This window comes from Anabas testudineus, chromosome 4 (genome assembly GCF_900324465.2).
Source record: "Anabas testudineus chromosome 4, fAnaTes1.2, whole genome shotgun sequence".
NCBI lineage: Eukaryota > Metazoa > Chordata > Actinopteri > Anabantiformes > Anabantidae > Anabas > Anabas testudineus.
The window spans coordinates 24,813,872-24,830,991 of record NC_046613.1 but is presented as its reverse complement, the minus strand read 5'-3'; the positions used below and the strand labels follow the sequence as shown (position 1 = coordinate 24,830,991).

Genomic DNA, 17,120 nt, shown 5'->3' with positions numbered 1-17,120 from the left:
GTTCTGATTCACATGGACGTGTTTGGATCCACAACTGGTGTTTGAAGGTGAGGAACTCTGTCGGACAGATACCAAGACAGACGCACACAGAAGATGATACATAAAAATACACATGTAAACACAAACATAGCGCACTTGTAACTTACAGGCAGTCAAATCAGCAGTTGAACTGTTAGAGCAGAGCTGTCTACATAGTGTAATCTGACAGGATGATGGCAGGAACGACTTCCTGTCCCCAGCACAGCCTTCCTGATCAGTTCAGTTTGCCTACAACAGACTGGTCAAAGACTTCATCAAGAAGTTGATCTGTCTGCTCTGTTCTTTCCTGACAACAGCCTCCGTGTTGCATTTCCTGTCCAGTCTGTTGTCCAGCTGAACTCCCAGGTGGAGTAAAACATTTACATGAATTAGTATCACATGGTTTAAATTAAATTTGCCTTTTGTTTTTTAAATGAATCACTGTTCAGTATCTAAACAGCCAAGAAACATAAAATCTTAAGCAGGTTAAATACAGCGGAACCTTTTGGAAAAAGAGTAAATGTAGCTTCAATGTTTGATAGTTCAATGGATTATTTGTGTAGCAACAAGCACAGAAACTAAGAGACTGTTCATTTGACACCTTATAGTGTAAGTTTAATATTGTTAGTGTACATCGGGAAGGAACAGGAAGTTAACAATTACAATACAAATGTTTTTTCATCTCATCACTCAAATATCCCAAAAAACGCTAGCAAGTGTGTTAGTTTAAGAAAATAAGTGCAAATTTGCACATTTGCTAGGTAACAGCTAGGAAAATACCCTGAACACTCTTCCCTGGATCCAGCACAGTTAAAAACTCTTATGGTTTTATTCCCAACTGCATCAGGATTTCATCTACTCTTCTAGACATTCGAGCCTTGCTTCTCTCTTCTATCTTCTCCAGAGTTTTGATGCTGTTCTCTCGAACGTAGCTCTGCTCTGGTATCTCTGCTGCCTTCTTGTGATACTGTATTGACCTTCTGTGATCTCGTCTGTCGAAGAACAAATGTTTTGCGTATTGGTTGTACAGCATCTGCCTGTCTGCAGGTTCCATATCACTCTCCAGCAGCTCCCGATACATCTGCTCAGATTTACCCAGACCATCATTTGACTTTGCGTAAATATTTGCGAGGTCTATTTTCTTCACAAAAGAAGAATGAGGGTAAAGAGAAATCACCTCCTTAAGGAGACTGATGGCTCTGTCAGTCACACTTTGCTTTAGACGACCGTTCCTGAAAAAGATGATCTTCCACTTGTAGCAGAGTGCAGCACATCTCTTCAGATAACGTTCATCTGGATGTTTTTTCAGAGCCTCTTCAGCTAATTCAATAGCCTTGTACAGGTACAACAGCGTTGTACAGGTTCTCCAGCTCCTGTTCCTTGACCGTTCTCATTTTCTCTTAGACGCCAGCTTCCAGTCCTAGATGGCTGTACCATGTCCTGCTTAGAGAACTACTAACAGCTGACTAATGATCTGAATAAAAATGATATTTTTAAATAGAATATAGACATATTGTAGAATATTTAGAATCTGCTTTATTAGCCAAAAATTCAAGCATACACATAGTGAGTGTTGTGCCACAAATGCAACAAAGAAGAATGAACATAAAATTAGAGCTAAGTGATAAATATTCTAATAAAATATTCAGAATTAAATATTTGATTAAAATGATGTTTCAAAAAGCTAATTAATATGACAGATCAGTGAAATCACACAAAAACAGTGATGTAGCCATGTAGCCTACACTCTCCCCTGTGCTGTTACCTGACATGCACATCGTGGTGACACAGGTAGCTGTGTGCCAGGTAATCAGAGGACAGACAAGTCTTAGTCTTAATAGGTTCAGAGATCACACAGACCTTTGGTAGTAATTTCTTAACTGCTGCTAATCACTATTAGATCCAAGTCCAACCTAATCTGCTCAGTGTCAGTCGCCACTGTCAACACAGTGTCATAGAAACCCAACAGCCAGCCAGTGTTCAGGTGGTGTAATTACAGAGCAATGAAAATACAGCAGCTAGAGTAAATGTTAGTGAGGGCGTAGGCCAGATATGTAATCTACAGGTCCGACTGTAAAGATGATAGAAAGTAAATACAGGAGACAAGGTCTAAGTTGGGATAGAAAAAATAAGAGAATAAGGAAAGAAAGAAATTAGGACATGAATAACAGAGTGGGAGAAAAACAAATGAGGGAATAACTGAAATACAGAGCGGGGACTAGTGGAACATCATCCTGACAGATTTAACTAGAAGCTGATCAAGGGAGGAAAATCAGTCATAACAGAGACAGATGATAAAACTGTTACTGACTTGTAGAATACACTCTGTCTATGAAATAAACTGAGGCAGCAACTCACCTCATCATGACGGTGTTTCCTCTGTAGTTCTCTACATCTGTGTTCACGGGCAAAAGGGAACTGTCCTGGGCTCTGCCGCGCTATAAGTACTGTGATGTTGAGCACAGATGTTTGAACTTTGGACCTTTATAGGTCCGTCATTCAGTTCAGTCTTAATGCAACCTTTGTTTCCATTTGTCATGAACAGAAACCTAAAGCCTCATCCTTTGTGTGGCCCCAATAAACATGATTTAAAGGTAAAAACAGAATTTTTGTTTTAAGGCCACTGGCTTTCTCTGTTTTGTTCCTATCAACAGCTTACACACAGTGACTAAAACCAAATAAGCCAAAGATACTTTAACATATGACAGAAAGGACTAGGAATCAAACCGCTGACCCTACAGTCCGTCCTGATGCACAGCCGCCTATTGTCTGTAAACTCATTTTAATGATTTCTGCTTGATTAGGAAGTACTTCTTCTTGGTTATTTATTGTATTTTCAGTTCCTCTTGTATGTTAGAGTTAGTTTTAGTTACATTCTGCAGCTTAAGTACACCTGTGGTACTTTAACTGAGTAGATGCGGTTCAGGTTTCTGGTACTACTTAAAACTATTAGTTGTATTTCTCACTGTCTTAGTATTTTTCCATGTCTGTGACTACCTTCTGTTTCTAACAGGTGATTTACTGTCGAGTGACATCTGAACCTGAGCTTCACTAGAACAAACTGAAGGAGATAATTATTAATACTTAATTATTAATAATAATTATTAATTACTGTGAGTTTCTGATCTCATTTTCTGTCCTAGGTTTCAAAATAAAACCCACTGCTACTGATTTAAGGCTTATACTTTATATTTTATACTTTATATTTTATACTTTATATTTTATATACTTTATATTTTACACTTTATATTTTATACTTTATATTTTATACTTTATATTTTACACTTTATATTTTATATACTTTATATTTTACACTTTATATTTTATATACTTTATATTTTATACTTTATATTTTATATACTTTATATTTTACACTTTATATTTTATATACTTTATATATTACACTTTATATATTATACTTTATATTTTTACTTATATTTATACTTTTATATTGATATTTATATATTACACTTTATATTTTATATTCTTTATATATTATACTTTATATTTTCTACTTTATATTTTATATACTTTATATTTTATATACTGTATATTTTACACTTTATATTTTATACTTTATTTATTATATACTTTATATATATACTTTATATTTTATATACTTTATATTTTATACTTTAATTACTTTATATTTTATATTTATAACTTTATATTTTATATACTTTATATTTTATATACTTTATATTTTATACTTTATATTTTATATACTTTATATTTTATACTTTAAATTTTATATACTTTATATTTTACACTTTGTATTTTATATACTTTATTTTATACTTGTATTTACACTTATATTTATACTTTATTTATATACTTTATATTTTATACTTTATATTTTATATACTTTATATTTTATACTTGGTATTTTACACTTTATATTTTATACTTTATATTTTATACTTTATATTTTACACTTTGTATTTTATATACTTTATATTTTATATACTTTATATTTTATACTTTATATTTTATATACTTTATATTTTATACTTTATATTTTATATACTTTATATTTTATACTTTATATTTTACACTTTATATTTTATACTTTATATTTTATACTTTATATTTTATACTTTATATTTTATACTTTGTATTTTACACTTTATATTTTATACTTTATATTTTATACTTTATATTTTATACTTTATATTTTATATACTTTATATTTTATACTTTATATTTTATATACTTTATATTTTATACTTTGTATTTTACACTTTATATTTTATTTACTTTATATATTATACTTTATATTTTATATACTTTATATTTTATACTTTATATTTTACACTTTATATTTTATATACTTTATATATTATACTTTATATTTTATATACTTTATATTTTATATACTTTATATTTTGACACTTGTATTTACCTTATATTTTACCTTTAGATTTTAACTTTAATATTATACTTATATTTTAACTTAATTTATTAATAACTTTGTTTTACACCTTATTTTATAATTTAATATTATACTTTATATTTATACTTTCTTTAATTTATATTATACTTTATATTTTATACTTTATATTTTATATACTTTATATCTTATACTTTATAAATATATACTTAAATTTATATACTTTATTTAACACTTTATATTTACTACTTTATATATTCATTTATATTTACACTTTATATTTTATATACTTTATATATTATACTTTATATTTTATATACTTTATATATTATACTTTATATTTTATAAATGTATATTTTTACTTGTTTTACGTGTTTTCGGTTTGGGTCCAATTCACCAGCGAACTACGCACCTGACGTAAACTACGTAACGAAACGTTTCCTGCGTACGTTCGTCAGTCATGGCGGAGCTCAAAGAAGCGGAAGCTGCTGAGCTTCACCAGGAGGACGTCGATATCAAACGTGAGTAAAATGCAGCAGTTTGTCGTTAGTTCGCTCATTTCAGGACCGTAAAACGCAGCGTTAATCACAGGTTTGTCGTTTTTCGGGCTGTGCGCTGAATTCACGGAGAATTTGAGTTTGTAACTGCTGAACTAAACACGGCCTCACCGCGGAGCTCCGCCATAGGACCTAAATAGTCAACAACAACAAAGAGCAAAGCGCTAAAGCTGATGTTGGATGAAGCTCTAACATCAGCTCAGTCTGACTTCACTGTGAGTCTGTTCACAGAGGATTTAACTGAGTCTTAGCTCTGGGTTCGACTGTACTTTCTATTTTCACGGTCTCCTCACGGAGCTGCACTACGGGACCGCAGAGCCTCCAACGGTCCTTTTCCTGACCTCAGAATAATCTGAATAATAAGAATAATAAGAATAATCCGAATAATAAGAATAATCTGAATAATAAGAATAATCTGAATAATATGAATAATCTGAATAATCTGAATAATAAGAATAATCTGAATAATAAGAATAATCTGAATAATAAGAATAATCTGAATAATAAGAATAATAAGAATAATCTGAATAATAAGAATAATAAGAATAATCTGAATAATAAGAATAATCTGAATAATAAGAATAATCTGAATAATAAGAATCATCTGAATAATAAGAATAATAAGAATAATAAGAATAATCTGAATAATAAGAATAATCTGAATAATCTGAATAATAAGAATAATCTGAATAATAAGAATAATCTGAATAATAAGAATAATAAGAATAATCCGAATAATAAGAATAATCTGAATAATCTGAATAATAAGAATAATCTGAATAATCTGAATAATAAGAATAATCTGAATAATAAGAATAATCTGAATAATAAGAATAATAAGAATAATCCGAATAATAAGAATAATCTGAATAATAAGAATAATAAGAATAATCTGAATAATAAGAATAATCTGAATAATAAGAATAATAAGAATAATCCGAATAATAAGAATAATCTGAATAATAAGAATAATCTGAATAATAAGAATCATCTGAATAATAAGAATCATCTGAATAATAAGAATAATAAGAATAATCTGAATAATCTGAATAATAAGAATAATCTGAATAATAAGAATAATAAGAATAATCCGAATAATAAGAATAATCTGAATAATAAGAATAATCTGAATAATAAGAATAATCTGAATAATAAGAATCATCTGAATAATAAGAATAATCTGAATAATAAGAATAATCTGAATAATAAGAATCATTTGAATAATAAGAATAATCTGAATAATAAGAATCATCTGAATAATAAGAATAATCTGAATAATAAGAATAATAAGAATAATCCGAATAATAAGAATAATCTGAATAATAAGAATAATCTGAATAATAAGAATAATCTGAATAATAAGAATCATCTGAATAATAAGAATAATAAGAATAATCCGAATAATAAGAATAATAAGAATAATCCGAATAATAAGAATAATCTGAATAATAAGAATAATCTGAATAATAAGAATCATCTGAATAATAAGAATAATAAGAATAATCCGAATAATAAGAATAATCTGAATAATAAGAATAATCTGAATAATAAGAATAATCTGAATAATAAGAATCATCTGAATAATAAGAATAATAAGAATAATCCGAATAATAAGAATAATAAGAATAATCCGAATAATAAGAATAATCTGAATAATAAGAATCATTTGAATAATAAGAATAATCTGAATAATAAGAATCATCTGAATAATAAGAATAATAAGAATAATCCGAATAATAAGAATAATCTGAATAATAAGAATAATCTGAATAATAAGAATAATCTGAATAATAAGAATCATCTGAATAATAAGAATAATCTGAATAATAAGAATAATAAGAATAATAAGAATAATCTGAATAATAAGAATAATCTGAATAATAAGAATAATAAGAATCATCTGAATAATAAGAATAATAAGAATAATCCGAATAATAAGAATAATCTGAATAATAAGAATAATCTGAATAATAAGAATCATCTGAATAATAAGAATAATCTGAATAATAAGAATAATAAGAATAATAAGAATCATCTGAATAATAAGAATCATCTGAATAATAAGAATAATCTGAATAATAAGAATCATCTGAATAATAAGAATCATCTGAATAATAAGAATCATTTGAATAATAAGAATAATCTGAATAATAAGAATAATCTGAATAATAAGAATAATCCGAATAATAAGAATAATCTGAATAATAAGAATAATCTGAATAATAAGAATAATCTGAATAATAAGAATCATCTGAATAATAAGAATAATCTGAATAATAAGAATAATAAGAATAATAAGAATAATCTGAATAATAAGAATAATCTGAATAATAAGAATAATAAGAATCATCTGAATAATAAGAATAATAAGAATAATCCGAATAATAAGAATAATCTGAATAATAAGAATAATCTGAATAATAAGAATCATCTGAATAATAAGAATAATCTGAATAATAAGAATAATCTGAATAATAAGAATCATCTGAATAATAAGAATAATCTGAATAATAAGAATAATAAGAATAATAAGAATAATCTGAATAATAAGAATCATCTGAATAATAAGAATAATAAGAATAATCCGAATAATAAGAATAATCTGAATAATAAGAATAATCTGAATAATAAGAATAATCTGAATAATAAGAATCATCTGAATAATAAGAATAATCTGAATAATAAGAATCATCTGAATAATCAGAACAATAAGAATAATCTGAATAATAAGAATAATCTGAATAATAAGAATAATAAGAATAATCTGAATAATCAGAACAATAAGAATAATCTGAATAATAAGAATAATCTGAATAATCCGAATAATCTGAATAATCTGAATAATAAGAACAATCAGAATAATCTGAATAAGAAGAATAATCTGAATAATCTGAATAATCAGAATAATCAGAATAATCTGAATAATAAGAACAATAAGAATAATCAGAATAATGAGAACAATTAGAACAACAAGAATAATAAGAATAATCAGAACAATAAGAATAATCAGAATAATTAGAATAATCAGAATAATCAGATTAATGAGAACAATCAGATTAATGAGAACAATCAGATTAATGAGAACAATCAGAATAATAAGAACAATCAGAATAGTAAGAATAATAAGAATAATCAGAATAATAGGAATAATCAGATTAATAAGAATAATGTGAACAATCTGAATAATCTGAATAATAAGAATAATAGGAATAATCAGATTAATGAGAACAATCTGAATAATAAGAATAATCAGAATAATAGGAATAATCAGATTAATAAGAATAATGTGAACAATCTGAATAATCTGAATAATAAGAATAATAGGAATAATCAGATTAATGAGAACAATCAGATTAATTAGAACAATCAGAATAATAATAACAATCAGAATAGTAAGAATAATAAGAATAATCAGATTAATAACAATAATCAGATTAATGAGAACAATCAGAATAATAAGAACAATCAGAATAATAAGAACAATCAGATTAAAAAGAACAATCAGAATAATAAGTACAATCAGAATAATAAGAACAATCAGAATATTCAGGCTTTACCTTCACAACATGAAAAGAAAAGCTGTCGAGCTGTGGTTTAAAAGGCTGGAGGCATAAGATAGAAGGTGACTAAGTATTTTAGAAATATTTGTAATTGATAAGGAGAATCTCGCCTGCTCTAGTTTAAACTATGTTCAGAGATATTAAGTGAGTATTTTTCTATTATTAGTACTGCAGAATCCTTTACTTTTACTCCAATAGATTTGTTTTACAATTTTAATTACTGATGATGTACTCTGTTATTTAGCTTTAATCACCTGGCAGTAAATTAAACTCAGCTCCAACTTCACTAGCTGAGCTGTTTTTGTTCAACTTCAACCCTTATATTCAATTTATTTTTTAAATATAAAACTTCTGTGCCGTAATTTTCACATGTCAAAGTTTTCAGCTGTGTCATATATAAGTGTTGTTTTATTTATCTGAAGGTTACTTCAGATATGTTAGACAGTGTTCACAGCTCCATCTTCCTTTATGTTCCAGTTATGTGTCCTACTTTTTTATTCAGCTTAGATACAGAGAGTGAAGCGTCCATAATATTTTTCAATTGTTGTGTATTTGGATTTTTCCCAGTACATTTTCCAACATTTGAAAGTGTGAGGACAGGAACTGATTTGGGAAAGAGAAATAAAATCCTCTAAAAAGCCTCGGTGCTTTCTTTTCCTTCTGCCTCTGAAGGTGGTGCTGGTGGAGATGCTGTTTCAACTGGTGACCAAGCTGCAGACCAGGTGGTGAAGACTGAAGCTGCTGCAGATAATGATGCCAAACCCTCCACCACAACGACTGGTAATTTACTGAAAGCTGTTTCTGAATCTGTGTTGGAATCAGTTCACATTGCAGCTGCGTGCCTGTATTTACTGACTCAGTTCTATCTAAGGTAGAAGCATTAATGAGAGGATAGTTGAATAAAGTGTTACAGACACAGAAGTTACTCCCTGAGGTTCAGATAATATAATTTTGTCCTTTTCTGCTAACAGAGAGACACGTCTCCATCCAGACTAAACTGGAGGGCCTTGAGATGCTTGTTGACCTCAGTGGTGGTAGGTTCAGTTCAGTTCTTCAGTAAATCTTCATCTTTCTATTTTTAATCTTGATAGAAGCACTTAATGGTGTAGAAGGTGAATTTGAGCACAAATTCCAAAATCTGGACTAATAAAAAATAAATTCTATTTGCATTTTGCAGTTTTGGTAAAACATAAAGATTTTGGGTTTTAGAAAACTGTATCTTCACCTTCTTTTGACATGTAAAACACATGAGTGATCAGCACATGAATTTATACCTCCTAGCTGCAGCTGTACTGATGTTGTGCTTTCTTACTTGTCAGCGGGACGCAAGTCGTGTCCTCTGTGTCCAGAGGAGAAGTTTAAAGCCTGTTACAGCCACAAACTCCGTCGACACCTTCAGAACCTCCATTGGAAAGTCTACGTGGAGTTTGAAGGTAGGACATCGTCACACGTGATGTCTTTGACAAAAGGTTGCTTGTTTTAAGAGAGCAGAACACAAATATGTGGTGATAAGATCGGACCTAAAGTCAGTGTTCAGTCCTTCCCAGAGTTTGGGCTTCGTGCAGATCAGACAGGTCAACAACAAACTGGGTAACAGTTCGTTGTAGCTGCAGCACTAAGACGATCAATAAATAAAAATCTATTTTACAGGTCAGAGGATGTGTATCTGCCACCTGCCCTGCAGAAACCTGAAGCCCAGCCTCAGTGGAGACCAGGTGAGACGTCACAAAAATGTTTTGGAATCCATATTGTCTCATTTAGACAGAACAACCACTCGTACATTTATACAATTAAAATAGAACCTGGAGAGAAGTTGGGAGCAGAATTAGTGTCATGTGATTATGACTTCATTGTTCAAGTCTCTTATCAAGTAAAGACACAAACTATTTATTGCTTCAGGTTCAAATAATTATAGTATCCGCTTTTTAATTGTAGCTGAAATACATGAAAAACTAAAATTCCCACAGCTTCTCTGGATGCAGTAGCTCTCCTCACTAATGCAAAAACAGAGGACGTATAGTCACATAAAAACAGGAATTACATGGAGGTGTAAAGCAGGCTTCAGACAGAGAACCAGTTTAACACTGTCTCCATTAGAACCACATCAAAGTTAACACATCAGTTCCTTTTCGGCGACATTAGGAAGCTGCAGTATGTGACCTGATACATAGTTTGAGTTTATTTCATGTTTAGTTTTTTGCACAAACCTCTTCCAGGTGTCAGGAAGACACGTGGCTCATTACCACTGTGTGGTGTGTTCTGTCACCATCGCACGAAAGACCGACATGATCAGCCACCTGAAACGGCACGTCAACAAAGGAGAGACTGAGGCCAGCTACCCGGCCAGCTCAGACGTACCGTTTGAAGAGCCTGGTAAATAATGTGTCCATCATACAACATTTACACATCCATTCAGTGAAAACGTTCCATTAAAGAAGTTGTTCCAAAAAAACATGAGGATGCAAAAAGTAACGGGACTCTAATGTTCTTTGTGTGTGATTGAACGTGTCTGCAGCTCCGTCGGGTCAGGCGTATGAAATCATGAAAGAACTGGGAACAAATGTCCAGCTGCTCCCGAACCACACCACTCCGCAAAAGAGTGACACCTACTTCAACCGCAAGATGAAGACCAACAGGTCAGCATCCGCAGCACGAGTTCCTACAAAAATAAAAGAGTGTTTCCAGACTTTGCTTCAAACGTGTTCATGCGTAATGTGCTTGTGTTTCAGGCAGCTGGTGTTCTGTTCGCTGGCTGTTCTGGCTGAAGAGAGAAGCCCACTTGAGTGTCTGGATGCTTTTGGAGCCACAGGTTGGAATTAACTAATGACTAATGAATAATTTTAACCAAGTTCTTGCAGCTTATTTGTAAGAAAATTAAAAAATGTTCCTAATTTTAAAAGAAGGAATGTAAAAAAGTAATTTTACTGGGAGACAAACTTTCACTAGATTTTATAACGTTATCATCCCCGTCAGATAATTTCTAATAATTAATTAAACTAAAAATCAACTTCTATGACTTAAAACTAGCCAGCTGAAGCTCAGAATAGCATGTCCTTTAAAATTAATGAATCCACTCTGCACAAATAAGAAGAACTACCAGTCATGCAGAAATAGTTGAATGTTTGAATCTGAATTGAAATGAACATTTACTGTTCCTGAGGTTCTGCACTCCTACACTAATCCTTCATTTTGTGTCTGCTGTGTGTTCCTTTTCTGCCTGTCAGGGATTATGGGCCTCCAGTGGGCGAAGCATCTTCGTAACGCAGTCAAAGTGACCATCACGGACATCAGTGACACGTGCGTCAAAATGATCAAAGAGAACTGCGAGCTGAACCACATCAGGGTGGAGGGAAACTCACGAGGGCCCCGAGGGTCAGATGGGCCCAGCAGTGACGCAGAGGGAGTTCCCATCGCTACGGTGGAGGTTGCCAAGATGGACGCCAACGTTATGATGCACCTGCGGCCGTTTGATTACATGTTAGTGCAGCTGATTTGTCTGTAACATAAAAACAAACATCTTGATTATTTCAACTGTCACTTCGTCTCTAATCTTTCAGCCACTTGGATCCATTCGGAACGGCAGTGAACTACCTGGACGCCGCCTTCAGAAATGTCCGTAACCTGGGCATCATCTCTGTGACGTCCACTGACACCGGTTCCCTGTACGCCAAGTCTCCCAACGTCACCCTGCGTCACTACGGTTGCCACATCGTACGCACAGAGTACTACAAGGAGCTGGCTGCACGCATGGTCATCGCCACCGTGGCCAGGTAGAGCTTCACCTGTTATGTTTGTGTCTCCTGTGATTTGGACCATCGCCATGAGAGCTGACACCTGCCTGTATCTTTGTAAACTGTCCAGAGCGGCAGCTCGCTGTAACAAAGGCATCGAGGTGCTGCTGGCAGTGGCGTTGGAGCATTTCGTTCTGGTGGTGGTGAGAGTCCTCAGAGGTCCCACACAGGCGGACGAGTCGGCCAAGAAGTTACGAAAACTGGTCCACTGTCAGTGGTGTGAAGAGAGAGTCTTCCTCAAACTAGGAAACATGGTGGATGGTGAGTTCAGCTAGAGAGGAGCAAAACCAAAGTGATGGCATCACATCATTTATTTTTTAATGGCCAAAGAAGGATTCAGCAAGTACACGTCGCTCCGAAGCTGAAGGACTAATTGTTTTTTTTATTGTGTCCTCACTGGTTGAACCTCTTTAATGTTATTTTATACATACTGTGACTTTAACCGTGACGTCACACCTTAGCTTCATTCTCTATCATTTAGCTCCTGTTAATTTAAGCCCTGTAATCAAACTTTACTACACCTAAAACGGATTCATTGTGTGCAGGTGTGAGTTGACGTATCAGCTCTGATACTGATGGTCACAGATGTTCTGATCATTAACCATGACTTACACTAGTGTCAATGTTTTTACAAGCTGTAAAGATTCTGTTGATGACTGTGCTGGCCCCTTTGGTCAGCTGTAGCTAGGATCAGTGGTTCACATGCTTTACTGTATTTGAAGTTGATGTTATTTGGTGCTGGAGAAGCAAAGGAGACGAACTACAGACATATACTGTGTCCTAACGTGTGTTTCTCTCAGACACGCTGCCCTGTAACTGTCATGGAACTTTGCCTGGAAAGACCGCAGTTCATCTGGGACCGTTATGGTAAACGTCTCCGTATCAGCATCAACAGCCTCGCGCGCATACATCATGATTATTTATTTATTTATGCACATCCAGCATGACGTTAACTTGTCTTTGGCTGTAATAATCTGTCTCCCCGTCCACAATAACGGGGGAAGTCGATGCAGTTATCATCTTGATTCCAGTGGCACCTGAAGGAACTCCACCACATGTTAGTAAAGATCCTGTGTGTGTGTCCAGGTCCGGTTCTCTGTTTAACACCGGCTTCCTGAGGAGGATGCTCTCAGCAGCGGTGCAGCACAGTATGGACGACATCCAGCCGCTCGTCAAAACTCTTATCTGCGAGTCCGAATGCACCACTCTCAAGTCTTTAGTCCACGGGCCGTCTGCTCTCATCAACCAGGGTAAAACTCTGACATCTCACCTCTCTGACGTCTCTGAGACGAAGTGTGTGTTTACAGACGTTTGTGTGTCCTCTGCAGTGGAGTGTGGAGTCGTCATTAAGACCCTACAGAGTGGAGAGGAGTCCGGTCCGGCTGATCAGTCTGGTGAGTCACACAGCAGTGTTCTTTATTCAGGGCAATGATGTTGATGTTGATGTTAGATGGTGACTTACATTTCCATCCACACATCAACATTGTCACTAAGAGCCTTTCTCCACCTTTGAAATATTAGAAAATGTGCTGCAGGTGTGATTCCTTAATGGTTTAATACTGGTTATACATCAGTTTATAGAATCAGTATCTTTTCACCTTTCATATAATTTAGCTTTGAAAAAGTTTCAGATTGGCACTTGAACAGCTTTTGGATGAGATGATATACACTGGAGATCAAAATGATGTTATAATAATATTAAAATTAATAATTTATGACTTGATTGTTTTCATAATGTCTTCACACACACCGATGGCAGCTGACATGCTATGCAGCTGATCTGACTGAACACTAACACTGATATTTAGGGAATTGGAGTTTGTTTTTTAATTTTGATCTGCAGTGTAGATCTACACTCGCTGTAGTTCTCAGTTTGTCCTCTAGAGGACAGAGTGGTCCCACTATGTTGTACCTTAACTGAGCTCCTGCAGGAAAAAACCTTCATTTGAATAACTTCTTAAACTTAGTTTTACTCTCAGAAACACTGTTCTACAAACTCTAAATCCATGTCTGCTTGTTCCAACACTTGATTCTGTCTACATGTAGTGTACATTTAAACTTTAGGATCTCCACAAGAATGTAAATAAAGTTTTGTGGGTTTGACCAGAAGACAGTGGGTCCGGCATTAATCTGTTTGAGCTTGGATTCTATTTTTTGTTTTTCTGCAGGGAAGAGGAAGACCGGAGAGGAATCTGGGAATGTGGTGAAGAAGCTGAAGTCTGATGCGTCTCTGGAACATCCACCTTTCTACTACAGCATCCACCGCCACAGCATTCGAGGCATGAACATGCCCAAGTGAGTGACTGCTGATCTCTATTTATCTGGTTATGTAGCAGACACTCAAGTGTGTCAAAACTGGTTCAGTGAACTGGTAAATTCCCAGAATTCATTGAGCTGTACAGAAACTATCTTTGGCTTCTTCCCTGGAAAGTGGACGAGACAAAAAGCTGCAGTCAGCTGGAAAAGTTTCCTGCAGCAAATCCAAGAAATACTGAAAACTCTGAATACAGATCAGGACCATTTGATGATGTTTTGTTCTCTCTCTGTGCAGGTTGAACAAGTTTCTGCAGTACCTGACGGAGGCCGGCTTCAGGGTGAGTCGAACTCACTTTGATCCAACGGGAATTCGAACAGACGCGACGCTGGTGCAGTTTAAATCTGTCCTCACTAAGTACAGCGTCCCCACGTACACCGCCACTGCCACTCAGACGAGCGTCAGTACAGAGAAGACTGTGTGAGAAAATCAAACGGTCACACTCCAGAACCGTGAGAGGAAACACACTCTTCCAAAGTCACCCTGCTCGCGGTTTGATTTGCACTGATGTCTCAAAACTGCTTTACATTTGTGTTTTACTCGAACAAAGTGTCTTGTAGATGTGGATTCTTATTGAAACTGAAGTCCTGCAGCACAGATGTGAGAAATGTACCCAGTTTCTATATTTGTTTTAGATTTCTCGTGAAAATCCACATCCTAAAAGTAGCTGCTTGTCTGTTCTTGTTTCTTTCATCTTATTAAACTACAATAAAATCTTTCTGCAGAAACCTGAATGTTGCTGATTCATCCACGAGGAACAAACCAGTTTAAAGTTTAGCTGAATTTTTTTTAGTGTGTTGTTCAATGAGATCAGAAACCGAAAGTGACGTCACAAAGTAAAACGGTGGATCAGTGTGACTGTGTTGATGAGGGGTTTGAACTGAAACTGAATTTTTCTACTATGGATCGAATCCCCAAGACGCTGGAACCTGTGCTGCTTCTCTTCCTTATTAGAACCTCCCTGCATGGCAAATTAAAAAAACACCACTTGACCTGGAACCTTTGGCCTCTGTACTTCTACTGAATGGTTTTATCTGTACCACCTGAGACTCGATCTCCCCACAAGCTCGACAAATTAGACATTTCACCTGAAAAGTCCTAAATCTCCTGATCAACACACCAGTTGAGGAGCTGTTGGTCGAGTCAATGTAACCAGGTCATTTATTACTTTTTGTTATAATAACACGAAGTCTGTTTCTAAACCCAAATAGTTTCAAAGCTCCTCCTCGTGCAGTTCCTCTTCTATGGTACCCCATATAAATTAGGTGCACCCTCTTCACCAAGTTAACTCTCTCCTGGAGGTGAGAACATCGTAGCTCAGCAGCGTTTCTTTTAGTGTGATATAGAAAAAGATGTGTGACTTAAGGACTTAGAGTCAGACCAGTGCTCCACTGGAACTGGTGTGCATTGACTTCTGGTCGGCTCCTTATGATCCCTGATCACTTCACAAGGTTGGTACGAGTTCCAAAAACAAGACCCGACTGCTAAGACAGAAGCTTTGGGAGTTTCTTTGTGTGTTTGGCTTTATTCAGAAGACATGGTACCACAGAGAGAGTCAGTCACGCCGTGTGCTTTGTTTTAAGTAAAAAAATGGAATTGATGGTGAAGACTTTAAAAACGTGAACTGAGGTTGTACTTGTTCAGAACGAAGGTGAGAAGTGAAACCACTGGAGGTCAGCAGAAACAAGTTCTGATCTGCCTCTGTGCCATCATCTAAACAGATTTTCCCACCGCAGCACAGCAGCATGGCCACACGTTTGTGTTTGACACCGTTTTCACAGCTGTGCAGCCGCCGCCTGGGCTCAGATACAGTCACTCTTCATCAACACACAAGTTATTGTGTGTTGATGAAGAGTCGAACCACTGACCTGCAGTTTGTGTACGTCTGCTGAACTGAACAACTAATAATGAATCTCATGTGAACTCGGGATGTCGTGTTGGTTCGTCCTGTTTTCTCTGACACTGCTTCTAATTTGAAACTGTAGCTCGTTTATTTCAGATGATGAAGATGAAGTGTTTGGTTTTTAATGATCATCAGAAACTTTTGGACAAATCGACTAAATTGTATGTTTTTCAAATGAATGAGCTTTTTTCACTCTGCTGTTGTATGAACATGTTCTGAGTTCGTGGATAAAGTTTATTTTGAAAACATCTTGTTCAGAATCAGCATCACCTTTATTCACCAGGTAACAGACGATATATGAATGACATCAAGCCACAACACTGATCCTGCTCCTGCAGCTCCTGTCAAGGAGAAGCTGGAACTCTGCACTGACCACAGTGAGAAGGTACTTCCTGGGTACCTGAGGGGATGGAGACTGACTCATGAATCAAACAGGTGAAACATCTGAGAGATGATTTCTGAATCATCTAAATGAGGCGCTGGAATCTGTTCATGAATTAAACTGAGCATGTTGGATTCTGCAGACACCTGATTTATGGGGGGGCGGGGGTGGGGGGGCACTTTTTAAGTACCTGCACTTTGACTCT

General features: G+C 34.4%; 1 protein-coding gene across 1 annotated transcript; it reads left to right on the top strand.

Moving 5' to 3' along the window:
* Positions 1 to 4,854: 4,854 nt before the first annotated feature.
* On the top strand, positions 4,855 to 15,348 carry trmt1l (tRNA methyltransferase 1-like). The gene is made up of 16 exons (XM_026346463.1): positions 4,855 to 4,929; positions 9,198 to 9,305; positions 9,497 to 9,559; positions 9,845 to 9,958; positions 10,176 to 10,240; positions 10,742 to 10,898; positions 11,041 to 11,161; positions 11,255 to 11,334; positions 11,750 to 12,002; positions 12,083 to 12,295; positions 12,387 to 12,577; positions 13,117 to 13,183; positions 13,403 to 13,566; positions 13,645 to 13,710; positions 14,485 to 14,611; positions 14,868 to 15,348. The coding sequence occupies exons 1-16, from the start codon at positions 4,869 to 4,871 to the stop codon at positions 15,052 to 15,054; spliced, it is 2,037 nt and encodes a 678-aa protein (XP_026202248.1). The 5' UTR covers positions 4,855 to 4,868; the 3' UTR covers positions 15,055 to 15,348.
* The last annotated feature ends 1,772 nt before the right edge of the window (positions 15,349 to 17,120 follow it).